At 42.3% G+C, this 22715-nt stretch overlaps 1 protein-coding gene and 1 pseudogene across 1 annotated transcript; one reads left to right on the plus strand and one right to left on the minus strand.

Moving 5' to 3' along the window:
• The first annotated feature begins 4198 nt into the window (after window positions 1-4198).
• LOC123497770 (uncharacterized) lies at window positions 4199-5691 on the plus strand. The gene is made up of 3 exons (XM_045234490.2): window positions 4199-4258; window positions 4766-4871; window positions 4966-5691. The coding sequence occupies exons 2-3, from the start codon at window positions 4767-4769 to the stop codon at window positions 5197-5199; spliced, it is 339 nt and encodes a 112-aa protein (XP_045090425.1). The 5' UTR covers window positions 4199-4258; window position 4766; the 3' UTR covers window positions 5200-5691.
• An 882-nt stretch (window positions 5692-6573) lies between these two features.
• LOC109732586 (putative disease resistance RPP13-like protein 1) lies at window positions 6574-14701 on the minus strand (annotated as a pseudogene).
• Between the last annotated feature and the right edge of the window lie 8014 nt (window positions 14702-22715).

The raw sequence follows: 22715 nt of genomic DNA on the forward strand, positions 1-22715 counted from the left end.
TCGCATTAGCCAAATTGAGAATGATACTACCTCAATCATATCCCCTCAAGAAACCGAAAAGCTGTTACAAATGAAGGGGGTGGTTCCTGTTGGATGTGCAGCCTCATGGTCAGCTCGTGTAGCAGAAAAATTTGTAGGGCGCCGAAAGGTACATGTTTTCCTCACTTTCATAGTTTATGTACACACTGTACACGACAAATTTCGGTTCTCAACCCAACCCAAATTTTACTGCAGGTTGCATGTCCCACTGAATTTACACCAAAACCATTGGATGCTAATGATGTTTAATTTTGACAAAAAAGAAATTCAGACTCTGAACTCCATGAATTATCATTGCGAGAAGACCAAGGAAGATTCTCTTGTAAGTGTTCTCTTGCTGCCTCTTTTGATCCGCATGGCACATGAGCTCCCAAAGTACCGTAACCCTATGTATAACTCGTCGTACCCTAGGTGGACTCGATTCAGTTCTGCATCGACGAAGCTGTCAAGAATGGGTTGATATCACCAGCTAAGAACATCAATTTTGCCGAATGGACCAAAAAACGCTATGAGAACATATCACAACAGACCGATGGGTACGCATGGCCTCATAAATTATTATTTGCCTACACGAATAAGATTACTGATCTTTAACTAAACATCGCAGGACTTCCTGTGCGGTTTGGACACTGCAGTACATGTTGTCATGGAACGGGGATGAAATGACCGATATTTTGAACCAAGTAATTGAATGCCTAATTTACATTTGTACTTTGTTTAGCTTGAAAGCTATGCTGACGTAAGTGTCGGTTATCAAATATAGGCAAGGATAGATATTTTCAGGTGGAAAATATGTACAGCCTTACTGCATTCAAATTGCAACGCACTTCGTCTCGAATCATATAAGTTCCCCATAACGGTTAGTGCTACATCAAGAATATATCATTTATTTCATAAGTCTCATGATTAGAACTAACGCAGCACTCTCTCTTATACAGAAGGAGGTGTACGATGCCCAGCAAGCAGTTCTACCTGATGGTTCAGAAGACGACGTACAATTAGTCAACTATCCTGATGGTTCCAACGAACCCGACACATCCAACTCCCAGAAGGATACCGGTGCACCCAACTCCCCCAAAAGTGGTGCACCCAACTCCCCAAAAAGGAAGAGAGCACGTGGACGCCCGAGAAAGCTAGTCGATCCCGAGGAAGCAGCAAAAACAAAGAGTCTTAAAGAACTGAAACTTAAATTTGACAGCAAGACCATAGCCAACCAAGTGTCTTCGTTACCATCACGGTCACGCAGAGAGCATAAACCAGCACCAGCTTTATTGAGCCCATTCAAACACAAATAGGTAGCATCAATTGATCATCAATTGATACATGCTCATGCTCATGCTCTACTTTTAGCATCATTTCATACACGTTTAGTTCTTATCAGAAAGTGGAAATAGGTACTTTTGGCAACCATGAGCATCCTCTACTTATCAGAAAGGGGAGTTGCTTATAGAAATAAACCAGGCTTTTCTTAAGCACAGGTGCTTATTTGTACAGGGTAGACGCATAACTAGGCGTCTCTCCTGTAGAAATAGGCACCGGTGCTTCAGAAAAACCCTATTTATTTTTCTAAGCACCACCCTAAGCATCTAGCATTGTACAAGGCTTAACATGCATCACCAAAATAGTATTAACAACTTGGAACACTAAACCAGAGTAGCAGCAAACTCTTAAGATAAACGAGAGATCAACCACCGCACAGCATAGGTTCAGACACACCATAGGACATCAGTTTTAGAGTCGAACAACAAAGAAACATAGATAACATAAGAGGACACGGCGGTCCTGGGGCAGCAGCAGCACTCTAGCAGCACATCACTTCTCTCCCTTCTTCAATGGAGGTTGTAGGGCTCATTGACTTTGACAATCTCGAGGAAGCGTGCGTAGGCCGCATGTTTAGCCAGAGTACTGGCCGTATGCTTCATACCATGTCCATTGCCAGTGCTGATGGCATGCTGGATCATGCCATCTATGCCGCCACCGATCACCTTGCAACAGAAAGGGCACCCAATCTTGCCAAAGAAACGGTACTTGATCTTGCCAGCAATCAGATGCCTCAGGGTGTAGCGGCTCTTGCTGTGCCTGCTGTCCATGCCGTAGTCCACGTCGTCGTCATCCTCCTGTGAATTAGTGAATTAGTACACATAGAAGAACTCAGCTAATCTATTATGGTACATTGCCTTAATTACAATGTTTTCAAAGTACACATGTGTAACATGGCAACTATCTATTTGCTAGAAATAAGGCGTATGTGCACATACATAATTGAGCCAAAGAAATTGACATGCATAAATATGGACGGTGGAATAGTTGCATTTATAGATTAGTGCACAAGTAGTACATAATTAACACATGAAAGACTTCATGAACTGGCTTGGTTTAATGATATTTGATACTTGTTACAGGTGTAATTCTGATTGGAATCAGAAAAATGGCTTCATTATACTCCTCCATGTTTCACACAAGGGGGGTTTGTTCTATCTACTGGAATGAAGAAACCATTATTCTTTCTGACAGCGGCAATACTGCTTCTCCAACATTGTTAGACCCTGATAAGTTTCAGAAGGAAATTGGTAAAGGAGCTATGGGGTGTCTCACTGCTCATATTGATGAGAGATGTGGCTGTGATCATCTAGATAATATACTGGGGAAAATTGGCTACATGAAATGTTTTGATTTTTTGGTATCCAGTGGATATGTAGTGTCAGCCCATAATTATTAAGGGAGCAATCACTTCCTTTGCAAAATGGAAATCTGTACAGAATTTGCAAATGGATCATCTATGAACATGTGTGCAAACTGATCATCTATGAACATGTGTGCAAATTAATTCATCTACATAAACTAAAATGAATCAGGAACTGCAGCATTTTGTCACTGTCCTGGGGAAGCCAATGGAGAATCCTGCCATATATCCATTGTTTAACCCACTTTTTTCATTAATGTATCCCTGCCATGAACATTTTCTTGTATTTGGGTTCATTACCCCACTTCTTTCATTAATGTATCCCTTGTGAAACTTATGCTCATCTAGTTAACAAGACAAACCCCAATGCCATGAAAAAAACAGAGTATCTGCTAGAATCAGAATGTGAATCAGATTTAAAATTCCACATCCAACATGAAGATCTATGCTACATCCCTACAATCCTACATACGTACAACTAGCATGCCCAAATGAATTTGATGCTCATCTAGTTAACAAGAAAAACCTCAATGCCATGAAAAAAACCAGAGTATCTGCTGCAATCAGATTTAAAAATCCAGATCCAACATGAAGATCTATGCTAAATCCCTACAATCCTACATATGTACAACTAGCACGCCCAAGTGAAATTGATGCTCATCTAGTTAACAAGAAAAACCCCAATGTCATGAAAAAAACAGAGTACTACCTCAGATAGCTCGTCGATGGCATCCTCGTCGAAGTCGCTGCCCTTCCTGCAATCTACGTCGAACTCCTTTATGGCGTTCTCCTCGTAGAGCTCTTCGATTTCGTCATGCACCTTGCGCTTAAGCCTTCTCATCTCCTCCTCCTCCAGATCTTCCCCGACCTTGTGCTCGCCGACGGGTGCCTTGACGGCTGCGATGGCAGCGGGAGCAGGCACAACGGTCGCTGCACCGCCAGCTTTCACCGCTACGGCGGACTCAGCCGCTCCACCCACGGCTGCAGCCACGGCAGCAGACTGCTCTGCTCCGATGGTTGCCTCCGGCTCGTCCGCCGCATCTTCACGCCCGCGTTTCATCGTTGGTCGAAGACAGGAGGAGGGAGGCGTAGGAAGGGAGGAGGGTGGTGAGGAAGGAGGAGAGGGTGGTGAGGTGGTGAGGAAGGAAGAGAGGGTGGTTAGGTTCGGGAGAGGAAGAGGGTTTTCTACCCGATTTGGGGAAGAAATGCACTGCTCCTGCCTCTTGGAGTTACCGAGAAGCCGCGGGTGCCGATTTGACTTGACACACCCACCCGGCCGTCCCCATTCCACGTGGGGACATGGCGGTCGTGCACGCGGTCGTGCACCTCCTGCGGTTTGCCATCAATTGCTATCGGTCTCACAAGTGGGTCCCCTTGTCATCCACACAACCGCGCCACCACATGTACCACATTTTTCTTTCTCCCCGTCTCGACCACTCCACATCTTTCTTTCTCCCCTTCTCGACCAGTGCCGCCGCCATCTCCCGATGACCCCTCTCTTCGCTGCCGGTGCGCGGCCGCCGCCAACTCCGGCAAGTACGTGAGATCTCCCCTCTTCTTCCCTTCCCCAACCGCGTCTCCCTACGGAGCCGGATCTGAGCCGATTGGCTGTTGCCGGCCGGAGCTCGTCGGCTCTCTCGAGCTTTGACGCCATGTCTGATCTAGATTCATGACGTGCCCTCGCATATGGCTTTGTCCATGGTTTGAACCTTTGGATTCAATCCAAAAGTTGAAAATGGTTTGGACTGGGTTGGATGACGAGCATGTATAGTTCGGTTTGGTCTAGATTCTAAATGAAAATATCTGGATTGGTTTGGTTTTGATGTGTGCCGTGGATTGGACTGGTTTTAGTTTGGATGCCGAACTATTCCCAGGTTTAGATGAGACGGGCATTGCCATTGTCATTGGCATTGCTTTATTAGGTAGATGATAGTAAATAGATTGATTGGCCATTGCCAGTATAGGCACTATGATTTATTATATGTATGATCTTTGTATTGTACTATGTACAATTCAACTTAGAGTTCAACATGTTCTGTGTAGAATGGAGGAAGCACCATGTGGACGCTGCAACTCACGGTGCCGGACCAGCCTTTCTACTGCCATGCTGTTCGGCATCTACTTCCAGCCTTCTTTTGTTGTTGCAGCGGTAACAATTTATATGAACCTTCTGACAGTACATTCTTTTTTTTTGCTATTTTCACTAATGTATTGTGTCTGTTATTTGTTTTTATATTACACAGATCGTACCATGCAATGTGAGATTGGCATTCAATGAGCTCATCGGAGACACCGTGACCTTCGACGCTCTTGGGGGCCCATACACTATGCAGGTCGAGAAGGGGCGAAAGATAACCCAGATAGGAGGAGATGATTGGGATCGTTTCATCGCCCGCATGCGTCTTAGTGGGAGTGAATTGATCAGCTTCTCCTTCAGAAGAGATAGGCCCAGGATTTCTGTTATCTATCTAAATTGATTCCGGATAGTGAGGATGAAGTTCATGAGCAGGAAGATGGTGCTGATTCAGATGATGACGATTCAGATGATGATGAGAACCCACTTGTTGAATACCTGTATGCCCAAGGACTCAGACTGGGCGACGAGGAAATCGGCAACCTCTGGGACATGCTTCCGCTACGTGAAGACTACCTAGGGAAGCCATTCGTGACCCGCCTCACAAGGACGAATGTTAAACGGCATATCATGGTATGTTACTTAGTGTGGTAATTACATGATATGCATGCTTAGTTAGTGTAGTAGTTCATATGATATGCATGTTGTAGTACTGTGATGAGAGGCCTAGTTTAGAATTCATTTAGTGAAGAATTTTATGACATGCATGTAGTGTAGTAATATGCGATGATATGCTTAGTGTACGCAGTAATCTAATGATATGCCTAATTACTGTAGTAATTTGATGCTTGGCGTATAGTGTAGTGATGTGATGATATATATGCTCAGTGTTGAATCCAATGATATATCTGTCTTGAAGTGTATGCTTTGTTGATAATTGCACGTGACATGATCATATATCATGTCAACTGTTTTCAGAAATTACCTAAGAGGTTACTTGATAGTTGTGGCATCGACCCGGACGAAGAAGGCATGGCTGCTGGACTACGCCTTACCAGAACGGGCTCCATCACCAGCTGTGCCTATGCAGTGGACACGGACGGTCGCACTGTCTTGAGCAGGGCAGGGTGGAAGAAGTTCCTTCGTGCCAAGAATCTTCGGGTAGGACAGGCCATCCTACTCACTGTTGCGAACACCCGTCGCCATGACTTGAGGATGATGATCACCATCCACCTCATTTAGAACTGGGGTGGGCCATGTATCAATGTGAAATGAACTTGTTATGTTAGCTCTTGTTTGCGAGTACTTGTCGTGTATTACCGTACCTATATCTACTCATATCTAGGTACTATTGCTTGTGATGGATTGCAACTATTATTAACTGGTAACTAATGCTCTACTAGCTATGATTATTCCACTGTGTGATGTTTTATAGGCTGTAGTGTGACATGGTAACTGTTATATATGGTAGAGGCTGGTCTCTAAGACCTTGTACAATGCAAGGTGCTTAGGGATGTGCTTAGAAAAATAAAGCGGTTTTTTCTGTATGGATTTCTAAGGTTTTTGCAACGATAAAATGCTTAAAACACTTCTGACATGTTGTGATGTTTTCGGTAATTAATGGTCTACTCGCTGGGATTATTCCACTGTGTGATGTTTTGTACGTGCCAGGTTGTAGTATGAAATGCTAACTGTTCTATATGGTACTGGCTGGTCTCTAATTGGACCGACATGTTGAACTAGTATCAATGGTAGAGGCGTTTCGTTGTGCGCCACATCCAACAGTTCACATAATTAATTATCCAAAGATTAAGGTATCAAACCCTTGGTCATACAAAGCAACATTTCGTTCCTAAAAATTAAGGTACTTCCACATTCAAACTAACTAATACTACAAATTCGAAGGAACTACTTAATACATTAACAGCACATAGGGAAGTAGCCCTGGTCCAACGGCTTGAGAAAGGACGAACAAAAGCTGAAAGAAGAAGGATCAGCCAGTAGCAGCACCATCAGCCTCCCAGCCTCACAACTTCAGCCAGCCTGGTGAACTCCAGGTTTTTTCCTGCAAAACACACATGGGATGTTGGAGGCAAGAAAATAAATTTGCCAGGGGTCTTGTCATGGCATCTAATCGCACGGAATGCTAGTACAAATGATGGAGAACAAAACATCCAACATGAGCAAATTCATAGGAGTTCTAGATCCATGGATACCATCAAGAAAAAATGCTCAGTTTTAATTCAGACACAAGACTTGGTGAAAACATGCATATTCATATCAGCAACATTGATATGGCATCTTTGCAAGCTTGGGTCAGTGACTTGTCTTGTGTTTCATGGCATGACAATAATTTAACAATAAATAGACATGAAATTGACCCAAACTCATGTACAAAGTTAGGCCATATGATGCATGGATTAATTCACAAATAAATGACAAAATGCTAACTTTGTATAGAATTTGCAGTACTGAAATATTTCAGTGTGTACCGGTGTGTACTGAAACTGCAGTAGTGAAATTATTCAGTGTGCATCGGTGTGTACTGAAATTGTAGTAACGAAATATTTCATTGCCTACCGGTGTGTACCGAAATATTTCAGTGTCTACCACTACAACATTACAAATTTTGCCTAGGGCAGTACCGAAATATTTCAGTGCCTATCGGTGTGTGCCAAAATATTTCAGTGTCCACCACTACAACATTACAAATTTTTCCTAGGGCAGTACCGAAATATTTCAGTGCCTACCGGTGTGTACCAAAATATTTCAGTGTCCACCACTACAACATTACAAATTTTGCCTAGGGCAGTACCGAAATATTTCAGTGCCTACCGGTGTGTACCAAAATATTTCAGTGTCCACCATTACAACATTACAAATTTTGCCTAGGGCAGTACCGAAATATTTCAGTGCCTACCGGTGTGTACCGAAATATTTCAGTGTCTACCACTAGAACATTACTAATTTTTCCTAGGGTTCATATGATGCCTAGGGTTCACATACATCATAATCATCCTCCAAATCCATGTACTCAAATATTCATGCAATTCATTGAGATTAAAATGCCATATAGCATTCCCTCTCTGAGCTATTACGATCAGTATCACCACGATGTAAGCACGAGCAGTAGGAAGATGAGGAGTGGGGAAGCTTACTCTAAACATAGCTACCGCCGCCGTTCAGACGAGGAGAGCGGCGAGGGAAGCGTGGAGAACGGCGGGGAAGCGAGGTCGCGACCACTGTCCTCCTCATCTTGTGCTTCGGAGTCTCCGATGACTCGGTTGGAGGCTGCACAATCTGCAACGGCACCTCGTGCACGGTGGGTTCCTGATCCAGTGGATGCTCTACCCTGGATCTGAACGCCCACCACCTCCGCCTGGTCCACTTGCTGGACGAATTGGCCTGCTCCATCGCCCAGAGGAGGATCTCGATCTTGTGAATCGGTTGTGCGGGCGGGGGGCAAAGCTTTGCCCTCTCCTTCTTCGTCAAATTCTTGAGAGTGGCCATTGCCGTCCAGCTCATCTGCCTTGTGTTGTCAAACCAAGAACGGATCTCCCTCAACCTGGCCAACTTGACCTGGTCGCCGCCGGCGATCTGCACGAAGTCGGTGTTCTCGCCGCCGGCCATCAGCTCGATCTGCCGATTCTTGCTTCGATGGAAGAGGGGGTGGGGGTGGGTGGGGGGGTTGCCTGAGTGGAGAGAAGTTGCAGCGGCGAGAAGGAGGAGATGACTGCGGTGGACTTGGAGGAGAGGGCGGAGATGGCCGTCGATGAGTAATTGTGGAAGGTGTAGCACCATGGCGGCGGTTTTGCATTCGACGAGAGGGGCGGCGCGTGCAAATTTTCCTAGGACTAAACTGCCCCTATATTAAAACGCGTCCCCACCTTGTCACGACTACCGGCCCCACTCGTTTTAGTACTTTCGCGTACTTTCATCGGAGTACTACCCAGTACTTCGTATTTGTCTGCCGTTAGATCGACATCAACGAACGGTTCTAAAAAAGCCCAACCACTCTAAAACTTGTAATTCTGATAATGTTACCTGGACCAGGGAAGGGGATGCCAAAGTTAACAAAGGTAATTCCTTAATATGTATCAAAATTAAAATGGGTCAAAAATAGTGATGCCAACTAGTACTACCAAAAATTCTGGTAAGTTGATTTACTTACTAAGCAGCAAGGCAGGAAAAGACTAGCATTAATTTACATCTGTTGGAGTAAGTATACCCAAGACTGCATGGTATTTTTTGCAAAGTTAAATCAGTAAGATTTGAAAAGATAAATGAGAAATGAGATGTGAAAGCTAAAAACCATGCAGTGTCCTAGTATCTCAAAATTAGTGTCAATTCAGGAACTTAGTAAGCAGGAGTGCAAACCTTTCAGTAACATCTAGAGCACCAAGTCTTCAGAAGTCACGACGGAAGTGTTAATGTGAAGTGTATATACAGAAGGCTACGGTTACAAGCATACAAACCTGCACAAAAATCGAAAAAAAATGTTGAATACATCACAGAATTCATCCAGAAGGTGAAGAAAGAAACTATGTAATTTCATTCCGAGGATTACATGCATGATTTCTTCAAATATTTCTTTAGGGGGGGGGGGGGTAAAAAATTCCAATGCATCATTGCAAAAAAACGCAAAAAAAAAAAGAGTTCCAAATGCATTCTATGAGCAAATATTTCTTTGTGTGACGTACTTACCAGATTTATGTACATGAAGAAGATACCACACATCTTCGTATGCATGGATTCCCATTAACAGTCCTACAAGGCTAGAAGAATGTACAACTCCCAAGGAGGAGGAGCCCTGTGCAGTAGAGATGGAATCACATAGTATGAAGATTAAAAGGTAACGACGAGGTATGCCAAGCAAAAGAAAGTAGCAAGGAAGTGCTTGTTAATTACCTTGGATTATTCTATAGGCTGATTAATGGGATGCTCCCCATTAACCGTCTGCATCGCTGTTTTAGCTTCTCATTTCCGCAACCGTGGACATCGAACTCTTGCAGCGAGGTGGGGAGGCCATTCTTTGGCAGTGACCTCATGGCTGGACAGAGAGTGATATTCAATCTCTTGAGGTTGGTGAGCTTGTGCAGCCCTGCGGGGAGGCACCGCAGCTTGCTGCAGCACACAAATTGGAGGTCCTGGAGGGATGTGAGGAGAGAAAGAGCTTCCTCTTGCTCCTTGCTTAAGCGCTCCACCTCGTTGTCATTACAAAAGTATAATTCGGTGAGGGAGGAAGAGAGGAGGCCGCAGATGGGCGCAGCAAGGACTTGTGCGATGTCGTCCGTATCGAGTTTCTGCAGTTTGGAGACCGCCTGTGCGGGAGCAGGAGCGGGACCCTGAATGCCAGCAAAAAAAACCGGGGTGTTGCGGACTTGTAATGTGTTCAGCTGGCCCTCGGTAAGGAGAGGCAACAGGCCGTCGCACCTAAAATCATCCCCCAATTCCCAAATGCTTAACTTCTCAAGAGAAGTGAGGTTGGAGAGGGGAGCCAGCGTCTCAATGCCCTCCATACGACCTCCAAGGATGAGGGATTGCAGAGAGGACGGGAAAGGGCAACAGGAAGAGAGATCCGAGGAGGCCTTGTAGGACGACAGGAATCTACTACTTGTATTCTCCTGAGGGAGCCCATGGATTGCAGACCTCCTCCTGTCCCGCGGCTACTCTTGAGGGCAGTCAGGACAAGTTCTCGACAATGGTTGATCCTCAACTCCTGGATAGAGTAGGAGAGATGGGACGGTAAGAGCAGCAGCCCATCGTCATCTTCTTCTTCGTCTTCTTCTCCTTCTTTTTCTTCCACAGCGACGACCTCCTGCGCTATTTCTTGTTGTTGATCTGCTGTTCCATACGTATCCTGCTGCAATTGAACAGCAGAAGATGCTGCCGTTTGTTGCTGCACGTGATGGGCCTCCACGCCCAACCCTGTTAACATCTCACACAGAACTATACACAAGCAAGAGAGCTCAGGGAGATGAGCCAGTAGACGTGTCAGTTCCTTCCAGCTACCACGCCACCACCGTATCACTAAGATGTTAACTGGAAGCTGCCATATGGCGTCGCTTCTTGCTAACATAATGCTTGAACCATCTATTTCGAGGTTCTTCAACGAGGTTAGCATTTGAAAGTCTTTCTCAGCCAGCGGTGGGCAATTTTTAATATACAAACTTTGTAGTTGGGTTAAATTATGGAACCACCAAGACCGTCTCATCTAGGCTATGCAGAGCATCACTTCCTTCTATGTTCAAATCGCTTGATTCGTGTGAGTAATCTAACACCTTCAGACCTCGTCCTACAAGTCCCTGTAGTCTAACAGAGCAGAAAGTGTGACTACAAGGAATAGGAGGCAGCGACCGAAGTTTTGGGCAATCCACAATTTTAATCCTTTTTAGCCTAGGAAACCAAGTCAAATTCAAATCTCTTTTCGAGGGGTAGCAACTAGTATTAGATGAGAACGGCAACTCAGTTAGTTCAGCACAACCCTTCACAACGAGTACTTCAAGAAGTGAGAAGTACCAAGGGCAAACTTCATTTGCTGCCCATCTACTAAATCTTGGCAACCCAATGAGTTTTAGCATTTTCAAGTTACGAAAGAATGTGCCTGTGATGCAACCTAAATACTCTTCTCCAGACTCACGAATCAGATATAGCTCTCCAAGGGGTGGAAGGAATTCCCAATTTGTGTGCTTTAGGATGAGACCCTCCACACCTTTGGTGGACATATTTGTACCCAGCCATGTAGGGCAAGTAAGGCCTCCATGCCCATCAATGCATAGCTCATGAAGATTGCTATGTGGCCGTAGGCTTTCGAGTACTTTATCTTCTAAGTCAGGACTCACATTAGATCGGCCTTCCTCCCAACTTAGTGTTAATTTCTGCAAGCGGTTTTTGTATAATAGTTTTGCCTCATGTGCCTCATTTACTAATGCTTTCTCAAGATTATAGATGGCAAGTGATCCTCCTAGCTCCTCTAGTTTCCCCAGCTCCCTCAGTTCAAAACCACTCCTTCCTCTCCTAACTTCAAAACTCTGTAGTTCTTGTAAGTTATGTAGTTTTCCCACATTACAAATATTCGAATGGAATTTATAAGTTTCGACAAGGAAATGGCGCAATTTTACAAGGTTAGCCATATCTGCAAGCAGACTACGATCATCATACCACTGTCTTATGTCTAGCACCCTTAAATGATAAAATCTTGACAAACATTGGTACACTTTGATAACTACCAAACATTGACAAAAGCCGTAGATAGCGAAGATGGACAAGCTTTCAGATGTTGTGCAATAGAGACTCCACAGGGTAGTACATTGTTGACAAATATACAACGCGCAACGATTTTGCATCTTTGAATAAATCACTGAATATACGAACAAAGCTTGCATCATATATTCCAAACAACATCAAAGTGCGCAAGTTCTCAAAATTCAGTATGTTCCTTATTTTATCCAAGTCTCCCCTAAATTTTTTCCCCGCAACTCCATCCTTACTATCAGCCGAATCACTCATACTAATGGACAAATGGTAGACAGATGGTGCAATTTCTAAATGTCTTGGACTAGAAAAAGCTATATGTAGACATTCTTGTGAGGAAACCTTCAAGGCTAAATCATGTAGCAGATCATGCATAACATAGTGTGTACCTGAATCATCTGTTTCTTTTTTGAAAAATCCATAATTAACCAAGTCATTCAAGTTGTTATGTCCTATATCTTCAACTCTTTGGGTTCTCTGACCTAGGAGTAAAATATCTAGTCTTATCCAGAAGTGAATTAGCTCCTCACAGTCAAACTTGTAATCTTCAGGAAATAATGCACAAGAGGAAAAGCATTGTTTCAGGTGAAAAGGGAGGTAGTCATAGCTAAGCCTCAGCGCGGGCATGATATCATGATCACTGGTCTGTGATTCCCATTCTTTACTTTCAAGAACTTTTGTCCAATGATCTACAGTTAGTTTTTCCCTCAACAATCTACCCACAGTTTTTGCTGCAAGGGGAGAACCCTTCAATTTTTCGACAATCTTTTCCCCGATTTTCATCAAGTCCAAATTATATTGTTGATCAAATTCATCAAAAACACATGCTAGGAAAAGGCTCCAATATTCTTTCGGCTCCAAACCTTCTAGTTCGAACAGTTTATCTCCTCTCCTAATCATTTCAGCTACTTCGACGAATCGGGTTGTGACTAGAACTGTATCACCGTTTCCTCGCTGTTTTTTAAAGGGAACTATGAATCTTTTCCACTCATCTTCATTACCATATTTCCATATATCATCTAAAACAAGTAGAAATCTTTTATTTTTCAGCCTTCTTTCAATTAATTTCTGAAGTTGGTCCAAGTTTTGTACCTCGTTATCTTTTCTATCGTTTTGTTCACCTTCTGCTTTAGGGATGGAGCACACAATCTCTTGTGTCAACCTATACACACTAAAGTCGAAACATACACACACCCAGACTCTTATTTCGAAATGATCTTGCACTTCTTTACTATTGTATATGTACTGAGTGAGAGTTGTTTTCCCTATACCCCGGGACCAACTATAGGAATAACGGTGAGATCTCCACCCATTATAATGTCCTGGATAATGGTGTTCTTCTGGGGTTCCCTCCCATATAATGTAGGATCTAAAGCTTGTGAAGTGGTTATGGGTCTACTTGTAGAGGCAACATTACTAATGTCATGGGTAGAGCTCGATAACTCTAGACTAAGAATGGTAGAGACCTTAGCACACATGGGCTTTAGCTCATCTGTGATATATTTCATTCTTGTAGAGACGTCCACCCTATCAAATTTCAACTTTGGTTTTGTAGGACTACAGGCTTGCTTTCTATCATTATGTTCACGAACAGGTAGAAAAGAAGAGCAGAGGAATCGTTTACCGAAGGCATATGTTGTGGTATGAGCACGGGAGGCGAGGATGCGCACACACTTACAGGACTCCTTGCCAGACTCGCCATCAGACTCCTCATCGGACCCCCGAGAATTAGACGAGCACGATGCACACCAGAGCTGCTTGGCGGCGGCACCTGCAGCATGGGCGGTGGTATGGGCACGGGAAGCCAGCCGACGCACACACCTGCAGGACTCCCCCTCGACGCGGTTGGTGGAATCACGAGCAGAGGCGCACGAGAGCTGCCTGGCGGCTGCAGAGGCCACGTGGCGAGCGTCGTGGACGAGGTTGCGAACGCATCCGAGGTCGTGGACGGTCTCGAAGGTGCGGTCGAGCTCGTCCTGGATGCGGAAGTAGTCGAGCTCGTCCAGGACATCGTCTGCGAGGTATCCCAAGCCCCGCAACATCTGAAGTAGCTCCGAGAGAGCGGGGTTGTGGATCTCCCTTGTGCCGGCAGTGTGGAGTATGGCCTGTGCATTCCATCTTGAGGGCCTTGATGTTGGGGTGGAGGTCCTTGGTGGCCGCCCAAGCCTCCACCAGGCCGTCGGATAGCGGGCTCAGCGCCTTCCCCACCACCCATTGCGCCCACCTGATGGCGCCGCCCTCCATTACAGCTATGATTAACTGCTTTTTTCGGAGGATGGTTAACTAGCTAGTAGTAACTATGCCATGGTATGCGCGCTCTCTCTTTCTCTGTCTCTGTTTTTTTTTTTTTTTTTTTTTTTTTTTTTTTTTTTGCTTTTCTGGAAGATGGCTGCGAGTGCAAGAAGTGGGAGAGTGAATCGGGAGGCGTTGGTGGTTGTGTGCAGGAGGAGTTGTGTTGCAGGTATATAGGGAGAGTGTATGTACTCCCTCCGTCCTAGCCTGGGCTTGCTTTACCTTACTTTACTTCTTAGCTTGCTTTACCTTACTTTAGCATATATATATAGCATAAAATGATCACAGATATCAAAGCATCAAGTCCTTCCCTCCCTCTCTCAACAAAGCATCCCAGCAAAGCATATCTGTGTGTGTGTGTGTGTATGCGTGCTGGTAGCCGACCAGTGCGGCATGCGCATCAAAGCAAAGCCGTGTGATAAGTTTCCCCTAGATGCTTTAATTTGTTTTACTCTCTCTCTCTCTCTCTCTCTCTCTCTCTCTCTCTCTCTCTCTCTCTCTCTCTCTCTCTCTCTCTCTCTCTCTCTGATGGTTGGTTGGTGTAGGCAAGAGAAAAAGAAGACAAGGAGCGGTTCATGAACATGGGAAAGACAACAGGAAGCGTAACAGCGGGGACAAGAATAAGCAAGGCCTTAACTGCAAGGAATTGACTGTTGGCTTTTTGAACTCTAGATCAAATCACCACATACCCACTACTGAACTACACCCTACACTGAGTGCCGGAAACACTCGCAAAGGGCCAAAAAACTCGGCAACGTCTTTGCCGAGATTTTTCTCGACAAAGAGTACCCAGCATACATCTCTCAGACAATCAAAACTTTGCCGAGAACCAACCATCGGGCATTCGACAAATAATTTGCTGAGAGCCAAATAGCGCCTCCCGGCAAAATAAAGTGACTTCACAGCATTGGTCCCACTTGTTAGCCACAATTTTCTCCCTCTATGTCCTCTATCTCTATTTGCTCGACCTTGACGATAACCATAGGTATTTTTTTAGTATAGAGATAGAGAAGAGATAGACGTGGAATTACTAATCAGATAGAAAAAAAATCATAAAAAATGAATACTGATACATCCACTTATTTGTAGCCGCAAATCACTAATCGCCTTTTTTGAATATTTATCCTAGTGTATATATGTTTACTTTTTGTATTTTCCTGGTATAGGTGGTTTTTTTAATAAAAAAAATATCTAATGGCTACTAATAATTGGAGCCTAACAAAATAAAGGTCAGATCTTTCCAATTATTTTGAGAATTTATAGAATTTATTTTTTTCTATATTATCTTGTACTCCCTCCGTAAACAAATATAAGAGCGTTTAGAACACTAAAGTAGTGATCTAAACGGTCTTATATTTCTTTACAGAGGGAGTAAGAATTAATGTGGACTCTCTTGTTGATGTCTCAAATAAGTTTTGATGGAATCATTCGAATTCTTGCAAGACACATGGCAGAAGATGATGAGTTTGTCTCATTAGTTTAGTGGAGTCATTCGATTTCTTATGTGTGTGAAAAAACATTTTTTTGAAAGATTCAGCATGCCGGCTGTTATTAATAAGAAGGGAGCAAATACAACATGTACCAGAGGCAACTAGGAGCTTAGTTCGGCAAGGATTACCGACCAAGGTGTGAAAAGTAAGGGATTACTCGCAACTAAAGAGGCAACAACAAGAAGAAAGAGAAAAAGGGCCTACATCCCCCTATCACTCCTCTTCTTCTCCGTCTTATGCTCCAGCCAATATAGCTGTTGCTTTCTTGGATGAGCCATTTTGTGTGCTAGCTAGAGCCGTTAGGACCGCAATCACATTTGGAGGAGGCAGCGACACTGTAAAACATAGAAGAATAGCCACAAAATTCCTAGCCTAACTTAATATGAACAGAAACTGTGGATTTTAGGCCAAACCGCCAAGCTAATACTTTGTCTGCAATTCATTCTAAGTCCTAGAGTCTTACGAACACTTTTTCCTTTTTGTAAACAGCATATAGACTATCTTGTATAATTCCACATTTCAATATCTGGCTGTCCTTCATTTTACAGGTAGCATGTGATGATGCATTGATGCTCTCGTCGTGAGAGCATCTCTCGCGTTCCAGTACAGACGAAATTTTCGACAGCAAACAAGACTATCTTGTTCAGTGTATGCAGCTATATATGTCTATTCAGCTATATATGTCTATTCAAACGTTTAGCTGATGATGCAACGAAGAAGCTCTGTTTACTACGATTCGGTGTATGCAGCTATATTTGGTGAGCCAGCCAAAGACTTCACAACTAGCAATTAATGCACAGATTTTATATTTGCAAGGTTACACATTCAAACCCCAACTTCGTAGAATTATCGTCGAAACTTTCTGTCTCGCTACTCATCCACACCCCAGCTTTCTAGAATTATCACCAGCCGATCAGTTAGTTGCGCTATGGTCCCTGATCTTTCCGGAATAAAAATCAAGGAGATGGTACATAGTATGTCAGCACCCTATGTTTTTTGAGGGGTTGTCAGCAACCTATGTAGTGTGTAGATAAGGTCAAACATAGGCCCACACTACCCCGCAAAAAAAACATAGGTCCACACCTATTCTGGACCTCCTCTGCTGCGGTGGAATGAGGATAGTCATGACTCTCTACTCTCTATCTATAAGTAATTTGATCATAAAGCGTTGATTCATCACACCACAACAAACACGCAAGAATTACATTTGATGGATCACAATCATGTAGGGCAGCTCGTGTGATCTTTGTACTGAAGAACATGATCGAGTGAGGACGCCACATGGATATTTCTATGGACCCATACTCCCCACTATGACCAGCCTCACGAAGATAGCATCGGAGCTACTAAAAAAATATTTTACTCATATGCATGAAACTTGAAGTTACGTGAGATTGAGCCTCCAAATCCATTTTTTGTGAGGGGAAAGGTAATAATCTATTCATCACATGATATGGCTGTTCGAACAAATAGGATGAGCTGAGACAATTAACCTGATACAACCCACTTTGCATATGCTTGACTTATTCTTTAGAAACAAGTACCAACCTGGCACTAATTAAGATAAATGAAGCAGAAAACAACAAAGATACAGTGTACATAGCAATGCCGACTGGGCCTTTAGGATTAACATCCTGCAACTTGCCGAAGATGATGCATTGCAATTACACAAGTGATATGACGTTATAGTGATAGCTCATGCAGCTCCGTTTAGAATTAGATGAGACGACTTGAGACTTGAGAGACCAACTGAAAGCAGCGATCGAACCACCTTGCAAATGATTGATCTGACTCACCTTTGAAATAATGCAGTAAATGATCGTCCTCAATCAAACTCGCAATACAATATATAGTAGCTAGGAATAAAATGAGCATGGGTTCTAATTGGACTTGACCTGGCCCGAGATCAACTAAGATAATTATCCATTGGCAATGCCGACAGGAGCATTCTTGTCAACATCTGGCAACTTGCATCTAACATAAGAAGTACAGCTATATACGCTTGTCGTGTTAAACGAGGCTGCATTATCTATCGTCGGACAGTGCAACAAACGGAGACTTTGTCGCAACGCGTAGTGCCGGTTCACGCAGGAGGAACACAAATGCCAATAGGCTTACACAACCGCTACAATAGGAAAGTAACATTATTTGTTGGTTACTTAGGGACCCAACACATCATGCACACAGCAAACTGAGCCTACCTCAGATGATTAGGTTCTTTGTGGTGGATCGAGAGTTCAAGACCACCAGGAATTCAAGTCATAGACTTGATGTTAGTGCTTGTATTTTTCTGGATTATTTCGGAGTGTGAGGAGACTACGGAGGCGGTGGAGCGATCAAATATGTTCGGTGCAGTAGCTTATAGAGCCATTGATCGGTCATCCAAAGAGCCCACAAAGCGCATATTCGGCCTATTTTGTCTGGGACCTCCTATATGCTGCTCTCTGTGGTTAAGAGTCGTCGTTTCGCACAGGCGGTCTTCGATTGGGCCGGCCCATGAAGATAGCGGCCGACATCGAACGCGCATTGTAGCTCAAAAAAATATTTGTTGTCACGGGGATTCTAACACATGATCGAATGCTATACACAACGTGTTACTACAAGCTGAGATAGAAGTCATATCTGATCATATAATAGAATCAAACACAAAGAACCAACACGATGCGCAGATCCCAATTAGTTTAGGAATTTTGAAAGCAATTTTTTTCAAAACAAATAAGGAATGTTCTGTGAAACGCAATCACTTTCTTAGTATGTGAACAAAAATTTTAAAACTATCACAGTTTTTAAATACAAGAACATTTTTTAAACTCATGAACAAGTTTTTTAAACGGGAATTTTTTTCAAAATACCAAAAAGAATTGGAAACAGACATATTTTGACACTCCTGAACAAAATTCGAAAACACAATTTTCTTTCTGAAACTTGCGAACAATTTTGAAACTCCTGAACAAGTGAAAACGTGAATAATTCTTGATATTTGTTAATAAATTTTGGAAAGAAGAAGATTTTTTCAAAATTTTGAAAAAACAATTCCAAACAATTTTTTTAAAACAAGAACATTTTTGAAATTTTCCGAATTTTTTTAAAATGCGAACAATTTATGAATTTATGAATTTTTTAAAAAAATATGAAAATTTTAAAAAATGGATATTTGTTAAATAAATGAACAATTTTTAAAATTATGAATTTTTTTTAAAGAAGCTCTTTTAGAAAAGAAAATAGAACAGAAAAAGAAACAAAAGAAAAGGAAACAGAAAAAGAAACAAAAGAAAAGTAAACAGAAAAAAGAAAAAGGAAAAACTAAAAACAAACAAAACAAGAAGAAGCAAAACCTTCTAGAAGGTTGCCAAAACTGGCTGGCTAGCTTTGGTGTAATGGGCCGGCACATTGTTAGCGCTGTGGGGTTTTCGCATATGTGTTGCATGACAGTTCGACCGAACGAGCAGCGCATAGGAATTTCCATTTTGGCTGGTGTCATTTATCTATGGCCTAGGGATAGATGGGCTGTTGTGTAAAGGCCTTTATTTTCCTTTGGTCCATGTACCTGAAAACCGTATAGAGAGCAACTAATTGAGGAGGAGTCCTTGGTGATCCTTGCAAGGGTCACTAGGGGTGGGCTTCCGCGAGAGGCACGTATCTACTTCTCATGAAGATACGGATTTGCTTCCGTGGAAATCATAGTCGTGTCTTTCGGAAAAAAAAACATGTGCCACTTCGGAAGGAAAAAAACATGCTCTCGGTTCGGGTTTTTTCTGTCCAGTTTTTTCGTAAAAATAAAAGTTCGTCAAAACCTATTAACATGGGATATGGTTTTGAAGATCTCGATGCGAGGGATCCAACGGTGAAAACGCTTCGAGATTTGGTCGCACAATTTAAGAGATAACATGTTTCGAATAAGCAAATCAAGAAAACAAAACTACCCGATTACGACAAGTGGCGCATATACAGCGCGTTACTTGTCACAACCTGTTAAGATGAGAGTAATCTTTGAAAGGAGTACTCGTTAATTAGTAATTACGTATATCTAACTTTGTACGAGTTCTATAGTATTCTGCGAAAGAGATTATCCCGTCGCGTAGTTAGTGGTCCTGCCTGGGTCGTTGTAAGGTAGCTCGCCAAGGTCGGACGTAGACGGTTGTAAGGTAGCTTTTCCTCGTCTTCTCTGTTGTGTAGTACTGGAAACTGGTTTGGTTTTTTTTTATGTTTCTTCTTTGGTTTTCTTTTTTTTTCACTTCTTTTCTTCATTCATTTATCATTTTTCACAGATTGTTTCGATATTTTTCTTTGTTTTTTATTTTTATTTTCGTTTCTTTCTTGGTCTTTACTGGGATTTTTTTCTTTTCTTTCTGATTTTTAATTTTGTCTTTGTTTCCTTTGTTTTCATCGGTCTCTTCATTTTTTATCTGTTTCTTTCTTGGTTTTCACTAGGTTTCTTTTATTCTGCTTTTTCAACTGTTTTCTTTTTCTATATTCCTTGTTTTCATCAGTTTTTTTTCTTTGTTTCTTTCTTGTTTTCATTGTTTCACATTCTGTTTGCAGCTTTTATTTCAATTTTTTCTGCGGTTTCCGTTGTTACTTTTTCGATTTTAGTTACTACACAAAAAAATTGATAACATATTTTTAAAATCCTACACGTGTATAAAAAAATGTTTCTGATATATATATATATAAATGTACATAGTACATGGGGCGGCCAAACTAGCTCATGTCTGGTTTTGGGAGGGTTAAGGACCTTCCGAAGCTGGTGTTTCATTTTTTGGTTATTTCTCCTTTCCTTTTTAATTTTTTTCCTTTATATTTGACTTTTCAGTTTTTTCCCTTTTCAGTTTTTCGTTCGAAATGTAATGAATAATGTATGAAATTTGGGAATGTTTTTTCGAATTGGTGATCTTTTTCAAGTATTTGAACATTTTTTTGATTAGGGGTGAACTTTTTTTAATTCAAACTTTCTTCATCGCATTAAAAATACTGTTGTATTTTTTGAAACTATTAATATTTTTGTGATTACTCACCATATTCGACATATTCATGAACATTTTTTGGATTCACAAACATTTTTTAAAATTGCATATATGTTTTAGGAACTCGTGAACAAGTCTTTTGCATATGTGAAAAAATTCAAATTTGAGAAGAACTTTTCAAATTCTGGAAAATTACATGTTTTTTACATAAAATTTATTTCGAATTCCTGAATATATTTTGTATCAGCGGACATTTGTTTTTATTTTGTGAACATTTTTTGAAACTCCTTGACATTTTGTGAATTTATTGTGTATAAATTTTAAAAATTCATGAACATTTTTTGAAATTGCCACCATCTTTTGAATAAACCAACATTTGTTCGAAATCATGAACATTGTTTTAAAGCCGTGAGCATTTATCTTTTCTCCAATATTTTCCGAATTCACAAACATTTTTTTTACAATTCGCAGCTTTTTGAAATCCAAATTATAAAACAGACAACTGTGCGGCACTTGGAAAATGCCGTGTGCTCAAATCGTGATATAGGGAAGACTCGCGTCGGAGTGCGAGATGGGCCTGCCCAGGTGGGCTGGAGGCTGTAGCATCGCTTTTTCTTCTTTTTGTCTTTCTCTTCTTTACTATTGTTTATAATTTCAAATATTCTAAATAAAATATATTACAAAACATACATTACGTAAAAAAATTTAAAAATATATTAATGAAGCATTTAAAAAATGTTAAATGTGTATAGAGAAAATATTTCTCATGTGTACGAAAAATATACAGTTGTGTGTGAAAAAAGTTGGTCATGTATTTAACAAATGATATTCAAGCATTTGAAAATAAATTAATATGTATATGAAATTTTTTGATCAAGCATTTGAAAAATGTTAAATGTGCATCGAACAAATGTTGACCATGTATTCAAAAGATTGTAATCTTGTATTAGGAAAATGTTAATCAAACATTTAAAAATGTTAAATGTGTATAAAAAAATGTTAACCATGTATTCAAAAGAGTGTTAATCAAGAATTTGAAAAAATGTTAACCATGTATTCAAAAGAGTGTTAATCAAGGCGGCGGCCCTCCTGCGGTCGAGGCATCCCATGGAGGAGGGGGAAACGCCCGCCATCGAGGACGACAGAGACGCCGAAACCACCGCGTATGAGCGGTTGGCACTAGTGCACGGTTGTGAAGCGATGGTTGTCGGCGTCTCCGGCAGGGAGAACTATGTGGAGGTGACCGGAGTCAAGGAAGGATTCATAGTCGGCCTGACGGAGGAAGACGAAGGCGATGTGGACGATGCAGTCGAAGGAGGAGTCACAGTGTCAGTGATCCCGAGCGATGGCAGCTGATTAGGGTTACCCAGCCATAGCGCCCTCATGCAACATCGTAGATAGGCCCACACGAAAACATGGCCCGATTGCTGCCCTGCATGTAACACTGCCTGATTTTGAACCTCCCCTGGTTGCGCCTCCAAAATGTCTGTATGTCTCTCCTCCGTTCTCGACGAGATCTCCGGTGTCGACGGACCACCGTGACTTTCCGAGGAAGTGATCATGGTCCTGGCCAAAATTGCCCTCGCACAGGCAGAGGCGTAACCCAACATGGCGGTAGAGGGCCCCTCTAGCTGTGCATGCGAGGGGCGCGAGATAGCCGCATTCCCATTGGCGATGATGGCAAGTTTCTGCGGGTCAGCACAACCGCCACCGAGCCGACGACGCAGATCTTGCACTTCACTTTTTCTAAAAAGGGCGATTTTATAAACTCATAATGAAGCATCAAGGAGATACAAAACACAATGAGTATACATCTGGCCTCTGCAAAGCTAAGATGCACACAACCAACACCAATACACACAAGATCACACTGACACATAGCAAAGTCGAAGACCAACTCTATGTGGGCGGATGAAAAC

This window comes from Aegilops tauschii, chromosome 3, assembly GCF_002575655.3.
Source record: "Aegilops tauschii subsp. strangulata cultivar AL8/78 chromosome 3, Aet v6.0, whole genome shotgun sequence".
Lineage (NCBI taxonomy): Eukaryota > Viridiplantae > Streptophyta > Magnoliopsida > Poales > Poaceae > Aegilops > Aegilops tauschii.